General features: G+C 37.3%; 1 protein-coding gene across 1 annotated transcript in view; it reads left to right on the top strand.

Annotated features, from left to right (window-relative positions):
- LOC145999053 (uncharacterized) overlaps window positions 1-25,304 on the top strand; it is a 100,133-nt gene that overhangs the window by 69,205 nt on the left and 5,624 nt on the right. The window contains exons 13-20 of the mRNA XM_083135996.1: window positions 6,821-6,959; window positions 11,721-11,875; window positions 13,257-13,459; window positions 15,109-15,301; window positions 16,501-17,029; window positions 17,900-17,973; window positions 18,706-18,873; window positions 19,549-19,692. Of these exons, the coding sequence (XP_082992122.1) occupies window positions 6,821-6,959; window positions 11,721-11,875; window positions 13,257-13,459; window positions 15,109-15,301; window positions 16,501-17,029; window positions 17,900-17,973; window positions 18,706-18,873; window positions 19,549-19,692 (1,605 nt within the window). The remainder of the gene's footprint in view (window positions 1-6,820; window positions 6,960-11,720; window positions 11,876-13,256; window positions 13,460-15,108; window positions 15,302-16,500; window positions 17,030-17,899; window positions 17,974-18,705; window positions 18,874-19,548; window positions 19,693-25,304) is intronic.

Genomic DNA, 25,304 nt, shown 5'->3' on the forward strand with positions numbered 1-25,304 from the left:
TCGCTTGGAGTAAATTGTGATCAAATCTGAACTCGCAGCATATTTACAATTAGTTTTACAAGAAATTTGTTTTAATTACTTTGTAAAATACTCTGTAATTCAAATATTTCCCCACTATATGAAAATATGATTGGAACCTAGGCAAGTTGTTGGTTGCCAAATCTGCACATTTAAGGTTTTTAGCCAGTAATTTTAGAGCTTGCAACGTCCACCCACGCAGTGCTCAGCACCAAGGCGCAGGAGTACTGGTACTGGCTGCGTTCAACACGCTAAACACTGCAGTTGGAGGGTCGGCAAAAGTTACCCATATGTGCTAACTGATTCAGTCGTAGTACAAGGACTCAGAAATATCGCAGGGCTTGCTAGGTGCAAAGAAAGACTAAACCAGGTTTATACATATATATGTAACAGTTTATTATAATCGTATCACAAAGATGTCCTTTAGCACACTTACTCAAGTGTCTTTACCTTTACCCTTACCACTCACTTGCATCAACAAATTGAACAGTATAAATGACAATAAAAATGGCTAACAATCTCATGTCATAAACCTTCACACTGTACTCAGAATTTGAACTCCAGGCCTTTCTGCCTAGTACTTACTGATTTCAAAGAGTGCTTCTCGCTGAGCTAATTTACAATTTTTTTTCATTTCACATTCCACTTTTCAGGTTTTTAACCTTTAATTCTCCTGTCACAATATTTGATAACATTTACCAAAAACAACGACCACGCAAGGTCTAACCATGAGCCAAGTTCCTCCACGTAGAGGTGGACCCGTTAACATTCACAGAATACAGCGACCACGTAGGGTCAAATAAAAATAAGCGAAAGTAATAACCGTAGAGGTGGATCCGTTAACACATTTTAAACATTTAGCATGCATTATTCATCCATACCTTCCCAACAAACACAATACTGCGACTTCGCAGGGCTGTTAAATGTGGCGACCTCGCAGGGTCGTTACATACGCCCCTTCCTCGGGCCAAAAATTTTTGGTAGAAATTTAAAACTTACAATTTCTGAAAAAAATTTTACTGGAAATATTAAAGATCAACCAGGTAAGAGTCTCTGTCTCTTCTACACTAAAGTCACTTGGTCCTCTTCTTCCCCTACTACTTCTCTTCTTCGCTCCGGAGAACATCTGTAAAGACGAAGGTTGTCGAAGTTGACTCTGTCGACTGGGTTCTTGTTCGTCGGGTTCAACAGCAGGGCAGTGTTGCTTCGAACATCCGTAGCGACATAGGGGCCAATAAACACCTCAAATAGCTTGGCGATTGTCTTATTCCTTCTGGAACTCAGCTTATGGTTCCTGACAAGAACAAAGTCACCTTCTTGCAACTGGAATGCATTTCCTTTTACTTTAAACTTCCTTTTCTCACTTTTGGAGCGTTCTCTAGCTCTTGCCATGAATAACTTTTGATCCCAGTTGTCTATTTGTGAGTTCCATCTAGCGGTCTTAGAGAGTAACTTAAGCAATGGTTCTGTCTTAATTGAAAAATCTTTTATGAACTTCCGTCTCCAATTTGCGAGCCCCAAAAATTTCCTGACATCTTTCTTAGTTTTAAGTAGTGGAAACTTTAGGATGGCTTCGTTCTTTTTCGGGTCTATTTTAATCTTATCTCCCGAAATTAAATGGCCTAAATAAACCAATTCACCTTTAGCAAAGTTACATTTGCGAAGTTTCACCTTGAGTCCAACTTCTTCTAACCTATGGAGCACCTCTTCTATATGTTGGATATGGCTATCGAAATCCACATCAAAAATCAGAATATCGTCTATGTACACTGTCAGATAACTTTCAGTTTCAGGTCCAAAAACTGTATGCATAACTGACACAAAGGTAGACACAGCATTAGATAAGCCGTAAGGCATCTTCAAGAATTCGTACTGGCGACCTTTGTACGAAAAAGCAGTGTATTTTCGGCATTCTGGTTTCAAAGGAATCTGTAAATAGCCTGAAGCTAGATCTAAACTCGAAAAATACTGGGCTTGTTTAAATCTCTGCAATGACTCATCAATAGGTGGCACTGAGCTTTTAGGAACAATCATAATAGCATTTAATAGTCGAAAATCCAGGCACGGTCTTACACTACCATCGGGCTTATCCACCACTAGTAATGGATTTAGATATGGTGATACCGATGGTTGAATAATGTTCCAGCTTTTCCACAAGCTGAGTTCTTTTTCTAGAGCGGCCCTTTTCGAGAGCGGCACTGGATATGGCGGGCGATGAACTGGTTCGGTACTTTTTAAAAGGATCTCACATTCTGCACTTTCCATGGTACCGGGCTTCTCTGAGAACACTGCTATATATTGATTCAGCACTTGCAGCAACTCCTGTTTCTGGGAATCATTCAGAATGTCTATAGTTTCGACCTTCTCCTTGAGGTCTGTCGGTTTATACATCCACTCTTCGTCTCTTTCATGGACCTTTTGGATGTACCGCACAATTTCAACATCCAGTGGATTCCCTACATCTTGATCCGGAGTTTTTCCAAAATACAATTTTACCGAGTTTCTTCTGAAATTTATCTCGGCCTCGTGCTGCTTCAAGAATGGCATGCCCAAAAGAAGATCTGTAACAAACCCTCTCAATATAAAAACTTCAGTACTGAACACCATACCTTCAATCTCCAGTTCCACACGTCTGCTGCCAAAGACACGCTTCCTATGGCTCCCAGAAAAATCCACCAATCTTATCTCTGGAACCTTCTGCACTTGAATACCTGGAATTTGTTCCTTTAACTTAGTCCAAACTTCATAACTTAAAATAGAGCATTCGCTCCCAGTATCTATTACACAAGTCACTGGTATATCTATTAACTTTGCAGCCACTGCTGGTGATTTATATCTAATCCTCGATTCCCTTGCTGATTTCAGTTCACTCTGTAATTTTACTTCTTCTGTTTCAGTTAGTTGAAAGTTAACCTTTAGTTCATGGATAGTTGTATCAGGTCGCTCCTCCGAGGCCCCTTGCCTAAATGGGAACGAAGCACCTAGACAAGGATCTAGTTTGTTTGGCAGGATTGAGACCTTTGATTATGCAAGAAGTCCCGGGTTGTTTCTAGGGCTCCCTCCTGCTCAGAGGTCATAACTTCTCTGGAGGGTGACTGTCTTCCCCTTGGTCCCGATTCTCTAGGTGAGGATCGCCTAGGAGAATTAGGACTACTGCGTCCCTGATTGTTCCTCCTCCAATTGGGAAATCTGCGATCTGGCCCTCGACTTGGTCGATAAGGTTCCCATCGACCATTCTGGTTACGGTTCAGTCCTCTGTTACCTCCAAATCTATTAAAATTCCGAGTGCTCCAAGAGTTTTCAGGTTTAGTGTCACCCTTGGTCTCAATGCTTCGCACTTTGAAATTCTTATGGGGAAGTTCTTTACCTTTGAAGTCCTCTTTATTTCTCCAGTAGTCGGGATCATCATATATTTCAAAGTCCTTGAGGAAACTGGTCAATTCGTCAACTGTTCGGGGAGAGTGCGCAAGGCAGAGATTTCGAGTTCTATAAGGTAACTGACCTATGATTAAATTCAGCACCTCGCTCTCGCTGAAGTTGTCACTTAGATTCCTATAGGCGGCGTAAATGCTCCAAGCGAAGCTCTCCATATTTTCATGTACTGGACGGGAATATCTTCTATTTCTTACTGCTGTTAATTGTCTCTGCTTAGCCTTCTCGGAGGCAAACTCTTCTTTAAACTTAATGCAGAAATCAGCATAGCTAACAAAACTGTCTGTTACCTGCCAGCCAATGTTCAGCTTTACCTGTGAATACTCTAGGTAGCAATTCGAGTCTGTAATTGTCAGGCACTTGCATGAGCTCGAAGCTTACATTGAGCTCACGAAGATATTTCTCAGCTGACTGAGCTTCGATATCACCCTTGAACTTGGGGATGTGTGCGATGTCAGACATTCTAGGCATCTTAAATTCGGTTCTTCGCCGAGGAGATGTCCCGTCGGAACTATCTGCTTCTCTAGGCCGCTTACGCTTATCCGATTGAATGGTTCCCATATAGAAAGGATTCTGCACCACTCTAGGAGGTTCATAAGAGGCTGCTTCAGGATTCAGACTTCTATTTCGTTCAATGGAATCTGGGAGAACATCAGAAGGCACTCCCGGTTGTAGCTGCAACCGTTCAATTTTATCTTGCAGTTCGCCTACTCTTCTGACCATAGACCCAGTCTGCTCCTGTATTTCTTGCCGAAGAGATACCTCCAATTTCTGTGTCTCTCCGCGAAGAGAGTTCACCTTTTCGCCGGTTGCTTTAGCCATCGTTTCTGCAGCTACTTTCTGTTCTTGGACAGCCTTCTCCATAACTACGGTCTGCTCACTCAGAGTCTTTACTGCTGAACTTATGGTTTCTATACATGCTTCTATCTGCTTAACTCTCTCTGGTTCTTCACTTCCATTTTCCGTCGTAGACTGAGCTACCAATTGCAGACAGACCTCTAAATTTTTCTTCATTTGTTCCTGCTCTTGCTCCATTTCACCACGCCAGACAGCTAAAGGTTCTAATTGTTCTTCCACTACTTTCACTACTTCCAGCTGACAAGAGATCCTAATTTTATCTAATTCCTCCCTAAGACTTTCTAACTGGTCTGTCTTATGTTGGGAGAACAGTGTTCGCATCTCTGTTCTGCTTCTTTCAGCTTCTTGCTGTCTCCTCTCTTCTTGACCTTGAACTAAGGCATGGAGAGTCTCTAATTCTCTTTCTCTCTTCTCTTCTGCTTCTCGTTTTTCCATTTCTCTTTTCTCTTCTGCTTCGCGTTTTTCCATTTCTCTTTTCTCTTCTGCTTCACGTTTTTCCATTTCTCTCTTCTCTTCTAGAGACTCTATTAGCGACCTAAATTCTTGTGTCTCTAGTTTTCTTTTAGCTTCTTCTTCTGCTTTCTCTTTCTTTCTAGCTTTCTCTAATTGAGCCATATCTTTCTTTCTCTGCTTCTCCTCCTCCGCTTTTTCTTTCTTTCTCTCTTCTTTATCTCTCATCAGCCATTCTAATAACCAATGGTCTGATGGGGTCGTACTAGGAGCACTTGGTTCTTGTCCTAAAACCATCAAGGGTACCGATGAGCAAGTCTTGCATCTGGACTCTGCAGTGGAGACTGAGGTCTCTTCTTGCCCCTCACATTTCCAATGAAACTTCTGTAGACATTGGCAACACTGGAAAGACTCCCTCTCTCCTCCGGTATCCTCACAGCATCCGAACCCAGTTTCTTCATCTACGGTTTTCCTCCCTCTGCTTCTTAAGCTCATACTTGACGCATCCCTTTCCATTTTGGCACACCGTCTATGGTTTCTTCCACTACCGACACTATATCTTCACCTTCGTGAATTCTTTGGAAGAACACTGACACTTATGAGCCCTTTCTAGTCCTTGTAGCTAAAAGGCTCCCACTGGCTTGCTGGTTTCAGTCTTTACAATCTCTCGGGCCCCACGTTAAGACGCCAAAACTTTATGCAACGTCCACCCACGCAGTGCTCAGCACCAAGGCGCAGGAGTACTGGTACTGGCTGCGTTCAACACGCTAAACACTGCAGTTGGAGGGTCGGCAAAAGTTACCCATATGTGCTAACTGATTCAGTCGTAGTACAAGGACTCAGAAATATCGCAGGGCTTGCTAGGTGCAAAGAAAGACTAAACCAGGTTTATACATATATATGTAACAGTTTATTATAATCGTATCACAAAGATGTCCTTTAGCACACTTACTCAAGTGTCTTTACCTTTACCCTTACCACTCACTTGCATCAACAAATTGAACAGTATAAATGACAATAAAAATGGCTAACAATCTCATGTCATAAACCTTCACACTGTACTCAGAATTTGAACTCCAGGCCTTTCTGCCTAGTACTTACTGATTTCAAAGAGTGCTTCTCGCTGAGCTAATTTACAATTTTTTTTCATTTCACATTCCACTTTTCAGGTTTTTAACCTTTAATTCTCCTGTCACAATATTTGATAACATTTACCAAAAACAACGACCACGCAAGGTCTAACCATGAGCCAAGTTCCTCCACGTAGAGGTGGACCCGTTAACATTCACAGAATACAGCGACCACGTAGGGTCAAATAAAAATAAGCGAAAGTAATAACCGTAGAGGTGGATCCGTTAACACATTTTAAACATTTAGCATGCATTATTCATCCATACCTTCCCAACAAACACAATACTGCGACTTCGCAGGGCTGTTAAATGTGGCGACCTCGCAGGGTCGTTACAAGCTGTTGGTAACAGGTTAAACTTACAATCCTCCCCAAAGAGTCCAAAGGTTGAAATCCAAATCTAAAGTATTTTTTTCTTAGTGTGTAGATATTTGCAGAGTATGCAGTTATTTATTTTAGGGATGGGCCGATAGCGATAAAGTACAAATATAAAATTCACCGATAACGGATATGCTACCGATCCGATAAAAAATTAGAAATGGTTCTTGAAGAACCTGAAAGTTTCATTGACCTCCTTAATAAATGTTTCAAGGTGACTGCAGTGCAAAAGAAATTGCATATTTAGACATTTACTTTTTTTAGAAAGTAGGGCATGGAGATAATCCATAAAAATTACAACGAAATGGCAAAATTTTGCACTAAATTATCAGATATTTATTGATATATCGGATCTGTAAAATCGGTAATTTTACAGATACCCCGATATGCCTATATCGGCAGATACAGATAGACTACAGATTAATCGGTCCCATCCGTAATTTTAGTGATGAGTTTTAGATTAATCAATTTGGTGAATGTATCAGAAGTTCCATAATATTCAGTTGTTGCTGATCTATGATGTGCTGTAAAACTAAAACTAAACTATTTATTCAGTTTTTTCCAAAGGAATTGCAGTACTGTGGACAGAAAGCTCTCTTGAAGCATTTAAAAGTGAAGAGCTTAATGAAGATGGGAGATGGCAAATCAGATTTACTTTCATATCTGGAACCTATGGAGATCGCAGCAGTTGGAGGTATGTTTGCATTGGTCATTGATTCAATCAACAGATTTTCAGACTTAACTATTGGCGATCCCCAGCATGGAGCTTATGGGGTCAATGTTGCTGCATGGTGCACAGAAGACTTCACCATATATTGGTGTCTGCAGTAGTACACCTGAAACAAAAGTTAGCAAGCCACTGATTGTTTAATGAGAGCAAAAATTCTGACAAATCAATGGCGTTTATTAGGGCTAAGCCGATATCTGCATTGGCAGATACAGTGAAATCTGTTATGTTTTATGGGGGACAGAAGGGTAAAAATGTATAACTGAGAAAAACCTATTATTGAAATTAAAATGCTAAAATTAAGTACATAAAGAAAGAAAAGGAGTACTACATATTCATCAAAGTTTGCTGTATTGCACTAATCTGTTCTAAATCGTTATTGTAAATTCAAGAGAAATGGACACGAAGGTGCTGGGTGGTGAAAGGGGTACAAGCAAGGTTTACCTGCTTGATCGATTCAGTCAATTCCCTGCAAGAAACTATGCTGAACATTAGGACGTTTATCTCGATCTTGTGTTTACTGTAACTCTATATTCCTTTCCCGGATTCTCTGGAGTAAGAAAACGCGAACGCGTTCTATGCGCATGTTGAAGGGTGTGCGCCTCGTCCAATGAATGATGGGGATGGGGCTTATTTGCAGTCCAGTAGTTCCGTAGTAAACATGTCAGCTCGCAAGTCTACGGGAACTCTGCATTCAGGAGAGTGACTCATAGTGTTGAATGTGTTTGAGAACAACTTGTTGGAAAAGTTTAAAACACATGGCTTTGTTTTTTTTTACAAATGTTTAAAACAAAGTGTTTGAAACATGTTTTTCAGACTTGTTTAAAACACATTTTGATACATGTTTCATAGTTTGTGGTTATTTGCATGTTTTTTGAAAATGTTTAAATTTGTTTTAGTTCTTTTCTGTTCTTCGTAGCATCAAAAGACAAATAAACGTGCAATATTATTTGTTATTTGTGTAAAACAATACACTGGCCATTGTTAAGAATAAAAGAAGAAATTGACAGCAGAAAGAGTTTTGCTTTACGGCAGTTATACAGCGCAGCACTTCGTTGCTGTCATCCTGCACCCTTCCCCACCTAGTCTGGCCCCGCCCACAAGCTTTACCCTCTGCGTTTCGCTACTCCAGAGAATCCGGAAAAGCAGTATAGTTTCCCTGCTTTATAAGTTTTCCAAACCCTGCCGATAACAAAATTTGCCAGAAGCTTGTCCCATATTCCAGTAGACATCTCCCTCGCTTTTGTAACACCCTATTCAGTCACAATGTGACCTTGAACTCTTGCCTTAGAAGCGGTAAACAAGCTAACTATTGCCAAAACGATAGTGATTAAATGCTGCTTTCTCTAGCATTTTAACACATTCTAAAAGTGTGACTGGTGTCTTGTTGTGCCTCACCCCACGAGAACTTATGCCGACAATTGAGAACATGGCTCAATCGCTATTCACATTTCCTTACCTATGTATTAATTCCTAGTAGAAGGGGGAGAGGGAGCAGGGGGGGAACTTGCTTGGAAAACTTACCTTTCTTGTTTGCCGGGAGAAAAGTAAGAATAATTTGCCAATCCTGGTTGTCAGATATTGGTTTAGGAAAGAGTGAAAAAAGTCTAATCTCCTCTCACAAGAGCTAATTAATCTGAAACTGCTGTGCAGGGCTAGTGGCGTGCCCATGACTTTTGAAAGGGAGCGGTTTAAATACTCTTTAGTAGTCAGCCCTAATTTTGCAATCTTCTCCTTCCTAAAACGTTCTTTTTTAGGAATACTGGGCCAATGGGGAGGGGAGTAGATTCCGACCAACCCCCTCCCCTTTCTTGGGCACACCAATGTGCAAGGGTATTCACGAAGCAGCCTGATTTTTACTGCAGCTATCTGCATATGAAATGCTCCTGTGTCCCTTACAATACAATAATCCTTCCCCCCTTTCTGTAACTTGATTCAGGAATAAGCAAGCTGCAGACTAAAAAAAAAAAACATGAAAGTGGTAGTCCAGCTTTTCTGTCTTCAAGTGCTTTATCTTGAAAATGTGCAGAACATTCTATTCCGCCACATGTGCCTTGGTGCCAGTCTGTCTGGAGGGAGCCTGCTACCGGCACCAGTGTTAGGTCTAGCTCTTCCAAAGCAGCAGCAATGACTCATCCAACATAAAGGATGCAATTTTTAGTTCTTGTCTTGCCTTCTGATAAACAAAATTGTAACACTTATCTGGTGGGTAACACAAGATTAATTATTTTGAACACTAAGAATCTGTGGCATGCCCAGGATTTTCGAGGGGGCAGGTTACGCATAAATTTATTTTTGCCTCCCTGATGGTGTCATGGTAACGTCATAGTTCTGTAATCAAGGGGTTCTGAGTTAGATACCCGGCAGAGGCACTTTAAACTGTAGGTCCAGTCGCGAGTAGCCTTCGGTGCTTAAAGTGGACTTCCAACCTTTAGTGGACGGAGCCTCACGTGCCTGTATTCCCATTGAAGCTGGCACCTTTGTGCCTTTCAAACTTGTTGCTAGTACAAAAAAAATCTTAGCTGTAGAACTAATTGTCGTAGAGAAGGAAATTTTGTTTCCTTAAACACTTGGCTTTTAGCGAAGGTAATATTTATACATTGTGCCTCTCAATAATTTGGGTTAACCGAATTTCGAGGGAAACACTGCAAAATAACACTGTATGCGGATATGTATACGTGTCGCAACTTTGAAAAAGAAATAATAAAACTGAAATCACGGCATTTGGAAATTTTGGGGAATTACGGAATTTTGCTTCTAGCATCGGCTCTATGGATGCTGGATGGACCAAAATCTGAGGGAAACTCAACAAAGACCACTCTAGGAGCATATGTAATGCTTCCTCTGCAATTTTTTTTAAAAAAAGATTAAAATTACGGCGTTCAAAAATTTTGCAAAATTACAGAAATTCTAACTTTGGGATTTTGCCCTCACTTCCCCCCTGGACTCTTAATTATCGGAAGTTACTTAAAATGTTGTTTTTTGTTCATTCTTACATTTAGAATTTAAATTTTTAAAAAAGATGCAGTGGTTGAGCAGTTATAGCCTTTGATCTTCAATTTATCCCATAGTAACAAAAGGGGAAAAAGTGCTAATTTCAAATGGCGCTTGCAGAAAGAAAAGGGCACAGTGTATGATCACTGCTTTACTTCAAAAATATTCACACTTAAAAATAAGTCTTGTGTTCAGTAATTCGTTCATCTGCGATTTAGTTTTACATAATCAAGTACTGCAATGTCAGTCTTAAACAACCTTATTATCTTTAAACATGACTAATAAGACCCAGCTGAACTCCCCCCCCCCCCCCCTTTGCAGGCTGCTGTTGACTTCCCCTCCCTTCCTTCAGCTTGTTTGTAATGTTTAAGACAGGCTGGGAAATGTGGCACCAGTGACTTGTCTGACAGCTTGAAATATATCAATCTCTGATCTGCTTCAGGCAGATAAGACTTGAGGAAGGCAATGCGAAGAACAAAAGCAGGATTATTTAGCACAGCCCAATCTTGTTAGAGTGCATAGCCCCTCCCCTTTTCTCCGATGGAAGGGACAAAAATAGAATTCAAAGTAGTCTGGTCCCAAGTTTGCAGCTGACAAGACAACCTGTATGGGAACGGGTGGCAAATGTTATCACAGAAATCTTGAACTCCAAGAGCAGCATTCTTTCTGGTAAGCAGAGTTTAAAACTTATAACTGAAGTATTTTCCTTGTTGGTACTAAACACGTAACTGGAAAAATTGTATATCTGAAAATCGTATAACTGAAATATAATAGCACGTAGCTTTATAGGAATTGGCAGTGACCGCCAGAAAAAAAACAACTTACGAGAAAAAACTTACTATCGCGAAACTTATAATTGCAATGCAATGATATAATACCAGTGGCATTGATATCCAAGGATCTGTTGAAATTTGCTTACCTGTGCCTGCTGATATTTTTCTGGCATTCTGGTCTTTCATGGTCTCTAAGATGGTGCAAGACACTTTTGTGCAGTCTTAAATATCCTGTAAATTATGTAAAAATCGAAGTTTAGTTGTTTTTTTTACCAGTTTTGTGAAAAACAACTTTGTGATAACATTTATTTTATTTATTTAAGTGTTTTTAAACTGCAGAGAACAGCTTTACAGCCTTAATACAGCAGTATTACAGGTTACAAAGTTACATATTTCAATGTATCCAAAACCACAATATAGACAAGAGCATTTGAAAATATTTAGCAAAACATAACCTAAAACTACTAGAATTTTAAAAATGCATAAAAAAATATAAAATTGTTTTCATCTATACAACTAGGAGTTCTTAAATAATTATCCTTATATATGAATTTGAAATTGGTTTAACAACTTTATCACTACCTATCTCACAGTATTCGAATTATAGCTGTTTGAGATACAGAACATAATTGTTATTTTTGTAGTTCTTATCAAGACACAATTTCTTATTTCCTCTCAAATTGTATGATTTCACCTTAAGCCATATCATATGAAGGAGTTTTGGTACGATATATCCCCAAAATTGAGATTGAACACATGAGGTTAAACTGCAGGTTTTTGCTGACGTTGCACTCAATAAGTATTAAAATTGCATATTAAGAAAGGCAATTACTTTAAGTTGGAGACGACAAAACTCCCACTGGACCCCCAATTGTCGCATAGCTGTTTTTTTATGTACATGACAGTTGAAGCGTGAATGGGAAAAATTCCTGTTCTAAAAGTTTAAAATCTTCTGTTTCAGGATACATCATGGCAAGTTTCCCTTCAGAAGATATCCAGAAGGAAAATAGTTTTCACAGAATCTTAAGCACAATTGGGAAACTAGACCTTCCAGAGCTCCTGCTAGCAACTCATCACAAGCACAAAGAATACAAGCAACTCATAGCTGCATACTTGGTAAGTTTGATCATCTTGCACAGGGTGTCCCGAAAAGTCATGCAACAGATTTTGAACGAATGTACTTTTGTACAAAAAAAAAGAAAAAAGACAAACCTTACACTGAATATTTAATGTTTTAAAAATATCCACATAGAAAAAGTAAACAAGAAAATGATTCTCTACATGAACATTCAGTGTGGAGGGAAAAGTTACTAGGTGAAAAAAAAAAGTTTTTGTGCAAAGTAAAAACGCCGATAAAATATGGGTTTGGAATAATTTTAGATGTTTATCTATGGTCTCTCTGGGTATTTCTCAAATTGATAAAAGATAATTTTTTACATTTTATGCATTACAGATGATTTATGGGGTTAATTATGGCACTTTTTTAATGAGCAATATTTCTAGTACATCTCAATTTCAGAACAGTACCAGGTATGCCAGACGTCTGGCTGTGTTATTCAATCAATGCCCAGATGATTTGAAATTTATCATGCAGCAAACTAACTTTTTTTTTTTTTTTTTTTCCCCATTGATTGAATAGCATATCCAGATGTCTCGTACACCTGGTACTGGCCTGACATGATCAATGTTGCCAGTATACCTCATAATTTCGAAAAAATGAGTTTTTATTAATATGCCATAATTAACCCTAAAGATCGTCTGTAATGCATAAAAATTTAGTCCTTTCATCAGTTCAGTTGCTCAGAGGCCCACAGTACATCGATACATATTGAAAATTATTGCATAGCTGTTTTCTTTTTTACCTGGTACAAAAACTTTTCTCCATACTGAACTCACTTTTCTTGTTTATTGTTTAAAGAACATCCATGTAGACAAAGGAAATACCCAGTGCAAGGTTCAGGTCTCGATCGCTTTTTGTACAACAGTTTGATCTCGGTTCAGTGACTTTTCACACTTGACATCACTGTTTGTAGGAATCAGCCGAGAGGATTGATTCTTGGACAGCTACTACAATCTTAACCTATTTTAGCCTGTTTTTTCTTCATGCCACTATATTTGCAAAACTGTCTTTTTTGAACTGCTTAGTCAGTTTAATGTTTTTATGCATTCAAGAAACATAGCCCCCTTAGTTATCAACCAGAAATTTGCTCTAAAATTAGTTTAAGTAGAATGGAAATGCTTGTCAAGATTCTAGCAAGTTTAATTCTTTATACATTGAATAGCAAACATTGGATAAACTATAGACAAACCAATGTAAGGGAGAATATTTAGGCACGTCATAGGTTGCAGAAGGTGTTACTAGCATGAAGAGTAGACTTGCACATGCTGGTGTATAACAGAAGTTGCTCTAAAAATGTGTGCATGATTTCAAACAAACTAATGTACTGTATTTTGAAACTGAATGTTGTAAAGATGTTGATGCATAAATTTCTTCCAGAATGAGAGTGGCAAACTGGGCCTACAAGAGTTGGACACACTGGGAAGTTTGGTGTATTTCCTTCAAAGTGATGACCTTTTATCAAAGACAGAAGCTAAAGTCTTCAGGTTTTATGTGGAATCTCTAGAACAGAGATCAAAAATTGTTTGTGGAGACAAAGTGTGGAGGAAAAACTGGTTTGGATTAGTGAAAGCTGCTTTTGGGTAGGCATAGACTATTTGTCATATCTTTGATTTCACCTTTTTTGTGAACTTTGAAACTCAACTTAGGCAGGAAACCCATTACAACATTATAAAAGGTCATTTGTCTGTAGTGTGAAGTTTTGTAATGAAATGAATGGTTGGCACAGGAAAGGCAAGTTGATTTAACCTTTTAGCAGATGGCTAGTTTCAAACAAACCATAGGCCTCCCTGATGGTGCAGTAGTAGCATTGTCTCCTTGTAATCAAGGAGTCCTGGGTTCAATACTTGATGGGAGGCACATGGTGGTTCAGATCCCCCTTTAAACTGTAAGTTCAGTCCCGATTAGCCTATCTGTGCATAAAGTGGACTTTAAACACAACTCAATCGAACTAAACCACCACATGGCAGCAATTAACATCTCATTTCTTGAACACTACAGATAATTAAGTTCTGTCTTTTGTTCATTTATATGTATGACATACTGGAATAACAAAACAATATTATTTGTTACTATTGTTTACAAATTCAATTGTAAAAAATTTAGATTTTCCATTGTTGTACAATGAATTCTTGCATAAAATTCAATTTTCTTTCCTTATTGGGAGGTACAATGTATAAATTTCACCTTTCTCAAAAGCCTTGCCATTCTGGAAAAGAACAATTTCCTCTCTACTATAATTAGTTCTCAAGCTAAGATTTATTGTGCATTGCAGCAAGTTCGAAAAGCTTGCAATCTAAAAGTTCCTGTTCGGAGAGGCTAAAGGTGAAGTTGCACATGAGTGGAACAGCTGGAGTGCCTTACAAAATTTACTGGTCACATTCATCCTCAATGATCAGCCAGTAAAAGACCTTGCTCCATACCCATGACATTTCTTCTAATGAGCCCTTTCCATTCCAACTGTAAGCTAGTTGAGTGTTCACAATGGTTTTTCCTGCCTTCTGTTGCTGCTTGTAAACTAAATTATAAAAATCTAATTAGGCTTATTTTGAACTACGAAGATATCAAGGTAACAGTGTGGAAAAACTATTTGTAGGTGCTCAAGTGACCAGATGTGAACCATTCCACATGGAGTCCCTAGTAATGTTGTCACTAGTGTTGTATACTGTCCATACATCTTACATCCAAGAATGAATCAATTGTAGATTATGTTGTAAAGTAGAAAATTTGTTTGTGTAAATGATACATCCGTGCATTTACAGTGAAACCTCGATATTTGAAGTTTCCCAGGAGACCAAGCTGAGCAAACTAAAGATGTGGGAAAATGTAAAATCGAGGAAAATTGCGTAACATTTTGGTATGTTTGGGCCATCATGATTGAATGTATAATGCGAGAAAATGTGTAAAATCTGGGAATGTAAAAAGGGGGTACCACTATATTACCTTTGTACATTGATAAACTAAACTTGAATCAGTTGTAGTAGTGCAATAGATTTTACCTTGTCAGATTGTTTTTTCTTGAATTCCTGATGATGTATATTGTGCAGCTGTTGTGAAATACTTTACTATTACTAATTTGAAATTTTGAAAAAAATTAACGTTGGCATCAGAATGAATTACTGTTGTGTACAATCATTATCAAATAGTCCTATTTTCCCTGTGAAAATATCTTGTATGTAAGCAATGTAGCATTTGTGAAGTGATGGAGACCATTGTCATCGTTACTCTTCAGAAACCCATCTACATGGAGTGCAGGAACCCTGGCAGTGCTGGGAGACCTGTTGCTCGTGGTTCCCGAGGAAGAGAAGCTGCAGATCCCCGTGGAGTCCTGGGTAGATGCTGTGGAGACTTTGGTGGAAGACACACTGTACCTGAGCAAAGCATGGGAATGGCCTGGATTCACTTCTCCTGTTTCTTCTGTTCAGGTCAGTTGAATCATCCCATTTACATTTTAATCTAAAGTAGGGATGGGCCGATACCGATAAAGCACAGATGTAAAATTTACCGATAAGATATTCTACAGATCAGATAAAATTCCAAATTCTCCTTGAACCTGAATGGTTCATTTACATTCTTAATAAAGTTTGTTTGCAGTGCAAGAGGTTGTATGTTTAGACATTTACTTTTTTAAAAAGTAGGACATCGAGATTATCCATAAAAATTACAACAAAACAGCATAAATTATCTCATATTTATAGATATATTGGTAATTTTACAGATATCAGCAGATACCGATAAAGAGTACAGATTAGTCAAATCCCTAATCTAAAGTTTAATAAGTAAGAATGTATTGAAGAGACCTAATCCTCAATTATTAGAGGCACATATTTTTGGTAAAAAAAAGCAAAATTTCTGTACAAAGTCTTATTTCGGGTTCAAAAGCAGTAAATAAAATAAAATTTCGGTGTTATAGCGGTGAATAATCACATGAAAAGTGCTATATAAAATGACATTTTGGTTTTAAAATTGTGAATATAATCCTAAATTTGATTTAAAAACTGCTCTTATTACACAAAATAAACTTATCGCTTCTAATAGCACATTTATGTAGTTACCAGAGTATTAAGTATATTCCTGTGTAAAGGGGTCCATTTTTGCTTCTCAAATATTTACAGCAGAATTAATCAATTTTCTATGAATTGCATAACTCACAGGATACTTCAGAAAGTGTAGTGTCTGTATATAAACAGTAAATTTCGTGTTTGAGTCAATTTCGCATTTTGCAGTTCATTTCGCATTATTTCGTGACAAAAAAACATTACAGCATGTTATTTCGTGTTTTCGTCAAAAACTAAATTTGCATGTCTATCAATTATGCACAGCCTCAAGTGACTTTTTTTGTTACCTGAAATCCTTAGACAGGATTTCAAGATGTAATCTCACTTAGTTCCTAATTTGAATATGTTTTTGAAATTTTGATCTGTAACTATAATGCCCACAGTGAGTTTTCTTTGTGGAGTTAAATTGTTAGAAATGTAGACAAGAAGGTATGCATATTGTTAATATTTACACTAACATTATCATTGACTTTTTATTGGCTACTTTTGTATTGGTAAAAGGTTTGTATTGCTAACGATTAGTGATTAGATTGGTGCATACTTAAGCAACTAACTTTTTTAAACAGATTTGCATGGAAGTACTTCCAAAATCTGAGCAAGAGCAGTACTTCCTCTCGTACAAGCACCTTATGAGGATATACCTAGAATCCATGCAGAGGCAGGTCGATGCAGTGAAAGGTGCAAGGGAGTTGCTGAAGGATGTGAAGAATTTCACAGCAGCTGAACAGGGAGACCGTACAGGCCGCATCCTGTCGCAACCTTCCAAACTCATGGTGGTTCCAGCACGAATGCCCTATCCTTTGCTGGCGAAGGACAAAATTGCAGGTGGAAAACAAGTAGAGAAAAACGAGACTCAGCATGTGGCTACAGTGTCCACATCTAGCAGCCACACAACTGGGATGAAAACCAGTACTACAGACTTTACTACTTCGGTGCAACCTAAGAGTCCTAGTGAGGGCAATGTGACCCATTTGAATGAAAGTTCCATCCATGTTACCGAAGCAGCTTCCAATAGAACAACAAACCATTCTGTTCATTCAACTGTTGCTATTGTCAAACCAACAGAGGAAGTAGTTAAGCTGAGGAATGCAGAAGGTAAACTTCTTACTTGACTTCATATATTAATTGTAATAGAACTGTTTCAGTTTGTTTGCTCAGTCAAATACTTTCATACAACATTTACAAAAAATATTAGTTAGATCCCTGTATTTACAAAAGCTTTGCCGCATGGAGGGTAAAAAAAATACAGGTCTTACTGCAGTAGATAACTACTTCAACTGAGAGCAGTTTGAACCAGCATGCACTGATTTGCTCTGCCCTTCTCGCATTATGTGCAGCCATGCTCCACAGATTCCTGGGACAGAGTATAGTAGTTTTTTAGGAAGTATATACAGGGTGGTGCAAAAAAGTAACCAAATTTCTGAAAGTTACTAATTTTGGTTATTTTTTTGCACCACTCTGTATTAGAAATGGTCACGTCTGTGTGCATGTAAAAACTTCATCTTTAACACACATACATTGCCATCATTATTCAAAGTTCAGTATTGGAGAATTGTTACAAATATATTTTTCCTGGTACTCGTTTTAAAACAATATTCTTTAAACTTGTAGTTATTTGCTAGGTAATATGCTCTTCCAAATTATAGTGCCATGAATATCTTTGAAACATTAGCACTAATCACTTCTACCATGTTGTAATTAATCCTTCAACTTGTTGAAACATTTCATATACAGTGTAACCCCGATTTTACATTCCTCAATTTTATATTTTCCTGCATTATACAATCATTCATCATTGGTCCCAATAGAGCGTAATGCTATAAAATTTTCCTGGGTTTTATGTTTTTCCAGTTTTAAGTTTCAATTTGGACCCCTGAAAAACTTCAATTTTAAGTTTTACTGTACTGGCATTTGTAATGAAGTATATTGTAGGAACATATTTGATTTTTTTTTTTCCCCCTAAAGGTGACGACATGTTACATAAACCTTCTAGAGATGCTGTGGCTACCGTGAAGTTACCTGCTCGTCCACATCTACTGGTAAGTTTTACAAATAAGATATTTAACTTTGATACATTGCTTTCATGGTGTACTTACATGCATTTAATTTGGATATGGTTGCCCAGTCAGTAGAGCATTTATGGCATGAGACCCAGGTGGCTAACCTGTGTAGTCAACACAAAGTCCACACGCTATAATAATGATGATGATGATAATGTAGATTTTTACGGTTTTACATATAAGGGGGTGTAAGCACCAGTGGATTTCCAAACTGTTGGCATGAATTATCAAAGCTGCAATAGATAGGGCCACACATTTATAGTGAATAAAGGATCAAGTTTTCAGTACAAAAACTAGGATCAAGTGATATATAAAATGACATTTCAGTGTTAGAATGGTGAATATAACCTTAAATTTGATTTAAAAGCTTATTACACAATATTTCCCTTCTGATAGCACATTAGAGTATTAAGTTTATTCCTGTGTCAAGGAGTAAATTTTTACAGTAAAATTTATTAAATTTAAGCCATTTGCGTAACTCTCAGGATAATTCAGACTTCAGATAGTGTCACGTCAGTAAATAAACTCTAAATTTCATGTTAGTTTATTTTTCCATTTTGCAGTTCCTTTCAAATTTCGTGGCAAATGTACCTCACACCTTTCAGAAACACATGTTATTTCACATTCTTGTGTTTTTGTCTGAAACTAAATATGCATGCCTCTATCAATATGAAAATGGCAGTAACTAATTTTAATTTTGAAATATTTCAGAAAACCTGTGATGGTATCAGAGCTGCAGGTTCTGCGGCCACAGATGCCCTGGAAAAGTTTGACCTGGAGACACTTTCCTCGGATGACCTCGCAAACTGCATAGAAGCCTTGGGATCTTTAGATTTAAGCCAAAACCTCAAGGAGAAGATCTGGACTCTGATTAAACGGGTATTTGCCAGTTTAGATTTTAACACTTTGTATGAAATACTTTGATTTTTGATAAATGCCATAAAGGCAGCGTAACTGATCGTGCTTCAAATCTTTAAATGGGGCAATGTGTATATTGTTTAGATTATAGCTATGTAAAAGGATTTAAAATTTAATTTATATATCAATGAATTTGGGTTTCGAAGACTTGACTGACAAAACACTGCCCAATGCAAAATTACACAAAATTGAACACTGGAGATTGTAAAATTTTCTTGTATTATTTTTTCGTAGTGTAGTTAGTCCTATACTTTCCAGACACCATATTGAGGATTCTGCAACAATTCAATGCTATAGAGGCTAGCGAATTAGCCAGTTATGACTAGACTTGGCTTTTGAACAAAGGCCCCTAATGTTCTTACATTCACTGCTGAGCTACCAAACCAACATAAAGTTAAATTGGTGCCTTCAACTTGTCTTGTCCAAAGGTGATTTCTGTCTATAACAGTAATACAGTATTTGGTGGAACTATGTGGCAAGCAAAATAGTAGAGCATTGCAAAAGCTGGCTTCTCCAGTAACACATTTACATTTAATTATTCTAATAAAACCAATCGTAAATACTTTCATGTGTTTTCTATGTAAAGTTTTTTTAGTTTTGTTCTTCGTTAAAATTAAACATTTACTTTTGTTTCAGTACAATATAACCACCACAGTATTGGAACTTGGTCATTTAGCTTCTAAAATGCCAATGGAGTACTTGAAAAGCCTTAACCTGAGTCTGCCTTCCTCATTGGACATCTTGGCAGCTCTTTCTCAGGAGTTGAATGACGAAGAAAAGGTGAGTTTGTACTTTATTTTAAAAGTTTTAAAAATTCATAGCAAAAAGCTGCTTTATCATTGCTTTAGTAATGGAGTAAGTATCCCATAGTTTGTGCAAAATGTGATGTGCCACCTGCTGATTTTCTTTTATAGAAGTGGGTGTGTGTTGGGGGGGTCTAGGAAGTACTTACTTGTACTAAGATTTAGGATTAAATTCTGCAGCACACCGTAATCCAAAATGACTAATGTCAATGAATTTGAGAGATTCATGAAACGTCCCACATGAGTAGTGTCATGATTAGGGACATAATTTCTTATATTTCTTTGTGGTGTTATTTTCCAGGAATTAATTTATATTTTAGCATACTTGCATACTTTTCTGCCAACCAGGGTAGATTGATTTATATTACTCTAAATAAATAATTCATCGAATAATAAACATAAGGATTTTGTAGATATGAACGATAGCTATTGACCAGCGTAACTTTTATTCCAAAGGTTTGTGTTACTAAGTCAGCACTATTTTCATCAAAACATGAAAATGCACTGGATAAGTTAGGACAGTTTATTAACAAGCGTAATAATTGCATTTGAACAATAAAAATGAAACATGTAAACTGTCACTGAATAAATTACAATAACTTCCATAATGAGATTAATGCATTTTTTACGTAACATGAACACTCATTTAACAATCATATTATAATTGTTCCAAATAACACTTTACTCTCCACAGATTTGTTCAGTGAATTTAAATAATCCGAATTGTAACTTGATTACATTGGGCATTATTTATTAATAATGTTTTTGTCTATTCCCCTCCCCCCCCAATTGTCTGCAGGGTTGCTACGCGACTGGAAAACCTGGAAAACAGGGAAAAGTCAGGGAATTTGGTTGGTCAGGGAATAGTCAGGGAATTTTGCATATTTTCTGGAATTTACGCGCATTTTGGAGTTGCAGGAGAACCAGTTACAAAATGAACGAACGGTTCATTTCCACTTCCGAATTCGGTTCTTGCGATTCCAGTCCCCCCAAAAGATTCAGTTCAGAAACTTGTTCCTCTCGTCATTATGACTTCTAGTTTGTTACGTACAAAATTATGGTTCTTTCGCATTTCAATTCTATATTTATTCACTCTCGGATCTAGGTTCTTGGATCCGATCATTTTGCGACTCGTTCTTGTGAACCTGTTCAAGACCGGAATTTGGAGAGGCGTGAGATTTTTCCTTAGAGAACAAGCTACTTAAGACGAAACCTATGCACCAGCCATCCTCAGAATTTCTTGCACAAAAAATGTTGCTTTAGCTCTGTGTGTGGTGTGGAAATTTTCTTTCTTCAAAAACACACCCGTTCGGAACCCGTTCTCTTTTGATACGTGAAGCGGAGCAGGTTGGTGTTCGGACAGTTCATTGGTTTTGGATCTGCAATAAAGCTTGAAGAGCAAAATATCACGTAACTGGCTGTGGTTGACGTCACACTGGATGGGTGCGGACGCCGAGTAAAAACAAAGGGACTCTCTACCAGTGGCGCAGGAACGTTTTTCATTTGGGGGGGTACAAAATTCAGCCTCCCATTATATATATATATATATCTCACACATACTACTTCACAGGTACCTATATCTAGCAGGCACGGATCTAGAAATACATTTCGGGAGTCCAACCAAGTGTCGCAATAATAATAATAATAAAATTATAAATAATAATTAGGATAATTGTATGTATTTATCTCAATTAAAATATTAATTAAATATGCAAATTAAATAATTGAATATTATTGAATAACAAAAAAGGAGTTAGATCCAATTAACGAAAAGAAAAGTTCCTGATTAATATTTTATGAACATTATCATTAGCAGTATGCATAAACCTTTGGAACCCTTCAAAGCCGTATGAACCAAATTCCTTGCCTTCCAGTAAGTTCAGCAGAAATAACCATCGATTATATAACAAATGCTAACAATATTTTGATTATTTACTTTTACTACTTGGTAAGTCTTTCGGGGAGGGGGATCAGGACCCCCTAAATACGTCCTTGATACTTAGGTATAATGTGAAATATTCTATTTTAGAACAACATACACGAATGTCCTGTTATTTAATGCGAAATTTGCATAAATATTTTTTCTTTGTTTTTCTTAGATTTTTTTTTAAAAAAACAGATTTTAAAACCAGATAACATTTCTGAAACATATAAAGCTCTGGACCTCATTCTGGCCTAATTTGGATTTAACGGAACAAAAAATTAGGAGTTCGAAATGTGAAAATTGCGAAGAAAGATACGTCTATTCATTTTAATGCATGTTGAGATTAAAGGGGGTGAGGAGGATCTTGAGCCACCCCACAGGAATAATCATCTCCCACCCACTGGATATAGAAACCACATTATTGAATATATCATACTTATAGAGTTCCACTTCAGTTCAGTTCATTCTAATTTTAAAGTCCCATAGCTACGCATAAAAATATCTTTCAACAATTTATGGCAGATGTGTACCACATCCAATGCCTCTTAGAAACCATGTATTTGGTATTTTCTCAGATATCTATATAGGGCGTTGTATTAAAAAAGGAAAAACAATTGAGTTGCGATGGTTCCCGACTCGAAATATGTCTAACTTTGAAATATATGTGAAACATTTGACAAAACATTTATTTGTTACATAATTAGCTGTAACTAATGACACTCTTCAAGCACTGAAAGTATTAATACTAGTCACTACATATACAAAACCGAAATCCTTCAGATCTCAGAGAAAGTAAGGAAAGCCATACGCTCAATTTTTTAATTTTTTTTTTTTATATATAATCTTTGGTGGTCAATGTGAAGAGCCGGCCAAGCTTTCTTTTCGTATGTAGTAGTATTGAATGCAGATATTCTACATGCGTGTGTTTTAGGGTGACATGTCAATTTCTCATTGCTGTGAAAAGGTAAACTTTAATGTAAGCAAAAGCATGTGCGCGTCTCAAAGATTTTCGCATCTGCCAAGAAAATCCAAAACAGATTCCCACCTCGCCGTTCTCCGTGGCGGAGGGGTTAGAATACCGTGCTATGACGCAGAAGTCCCGGGTTCGAATCCGGGCCTGGGCATGGGTGTTACTTGTGAGTGTCCATCAATTTCATCATACCATCACTCATCCTCATCTTCGCGATTAGCCAAAAGAGGCAGAAATGCGAAGTAAAATAAACCAAATAAATCATTCAAACATACCCATCTCACTGAAAGACCTTGTGAATCCAATCAAAAATCTACCAATAGGACCTGCAGTGAGTCTCATTTATCTCGTGCATTCATCTGACTAATGTAATTTTCTTACAGTTTGACTTTAGGGTTTAACTTAAAATAGCGTTGTGTTTGTGTTGTATTCGATATCAAAATTAGATTTTAAGCAATTAATGTCCAATTATAAGTATACCTAATACAAAGGTAAAAATAATTCTCCCTCTAATAAAATAGCAATTGCACCCTGTTAAAATGTCTAGAAAAAAAATTTCATCTAGGAATGATATCGCGATGGGATGAGTCGAGAATTGTCACAGCGTCATCTTGTCTCCTGTGTGTTGAGACCCTTTTCGTTTTTGTTTGGGCTTATTTTTGTTTCGGTTTCCACTCTGAAGTTTTTAAAACTTAATCTAGATTCACTTGATGCTCAGAAAGGCTAATCGGGGCTCTATTTTCAAAAAAATATCTTAATATATAGGTTTAAGAATAGTTTTCCGAACACCCTCTTACCAAGTTATGAAAAATATGGGTGAGATACAGGAGTACATTGTTCAAGTTGGTCTGTCGCATCTCGTCTCGTTCGTGTAAGTACTTCGTTTCGGAAAATTCCATTATAAATATGCAAACGAAAATGGGGTCAGTCATATACTCTTCCGATGAAGATTTGTATCTTATCTTCGAATCGACTTGACCACTTCTTTAGAAAAGTGTACCGCCCCCCTTCCGCAATTTAGCATTCGTCTGCAGCGTGATTTTCTGAGAGCAAATCTGATTCCATCGTTTCACACACATTTTAAACAATTTTCATCTCCTTAAAGAGGTTTCCAAGAACATAGGTCAATGAACTAACTGGTAGCAAGAGCAATGTAGTAGAATAAGTTTATAATGGTTTGAATTCTGTGGTAAGGAAGATAATGCTTCTAAGTTATAAACAATATAAATTTTTTTATTGGGTGAACTGAATATGTTCTTTTAACAGTAGCACCTTGCGTCTGCTGTCAAATTACCAAAGGAGAGGTACAGGGGGTACAACTCGATTTACAGATTTAGGGGGTACAGTACCCCCCATCAAAAATTTGGGGAGGTACAATGTACCCCTGTACCCCCCCCCCTACCGTTCCTGCGCCACTGCTCACTACTTCGTTCCCCCCGTGAACCCGTTCTGTGAATTTGAGTCCTTCATTTGCGACCCGTTCAGAAGCAACCTGATCAACTAGTTCATTTGCTCGTTGTCGTAGTTTTTACATTGCAGAGATGTGTTACTCCCGAGAAATTAGTGATTTTATGAGTGACGTCATTATGCGAATATGCATGTGTTTTGTGCATGTAGAACGAATTTATTTTTTAAAAATTGGTGCGAAATAGAGGAATTAATCGCACGCTGGTCACACATCGTTGTTAGGTTAGGAATGTTGGTTTTATGCCGATAGTAATTTTACGTATTGTTTGCGTGTAGAATGAAATTATGCTGAAAAGTGGTGAAAATGAGCCCAAGTTCCTTTTGTTATATTACGATTTCATCATGCTACAAATGCAACTTTTACATGGTTTGATTTCGATTTATGTCTGTTAACACATACTGCAGAGTTTTAGCGATTACTTAAGATTTTGTGAATATATGCTTTTGTGGTTAGGTTAGGAATGTCAGGTCTGGTTGTCTTAGAATTAAAATAAAGACCCTGAATGCACTCTACTAAGGTTCCGATTTATTTCTACATTCATTCCCACTAGTTTACGATACTTACTGTAGCTTGTCAACCGGAGAATACCTTGTCCGTGGGAAGCGTATATGATTGAGTAAGGTCATTTTGAAGTTTTTTTTTCAACATAAATAACTTTTTTGAATACAAATAGTGCTCATGATTTTAAGGAAGGTTCAAATTTCGTGTCACAATGTTTGCCAAAATTCTATGATAATTAGTCTTCCTGCTAGGAAAAAAAAATCATAAAACATTCGGAACTGTTACCTTTTAAAAGACAGATTTCGATGTTTTCCGTAATATAAAATTGGTTCCAGCATGTGGAAAACTCAAATAATGGAGATATTTGATTCCAAAGTATGGCCCGCATATATATTTTTTTTTTAGGTGTATGGTTGGTCACCGCCCCCATTCAAGTTCTGAATTTCCGTAATATGTAGTCTATTATTTTCAATAAATTAAAAAATATAATCATTAAACTTATTGCATATTTTCTAAAGGTACATGACCTAATTTTCTTTTGTTTCTCATTTGTATTGATATAGGCCAATTGAGGTTGTATACAGGTTACATTGTAAAGCTTTGATATACCTATGCCACATTTTTTATTGATTTTTTTACACCACCTTAATTGTAATGACTGTGGTGAAAATTGGGAAGTACAATAGTTATTTATTTTTTCATTGAATAGCATTATATTAATCACTC

This window comes from Lepisma saccharinum, chromosome 14 (genome assembly GCF_977018435.1).
Source record: "Lepisma saccharinum chromosome 14, izLepSacc3.1, whole genome shotgun sequence".
Taxonomy (NCBI): Eukaryota; Metazoa; Arthropoda; class Insecta; order Zygentoma; family Lepismatidae; genus Lepisma; species Lepisma saccharinum.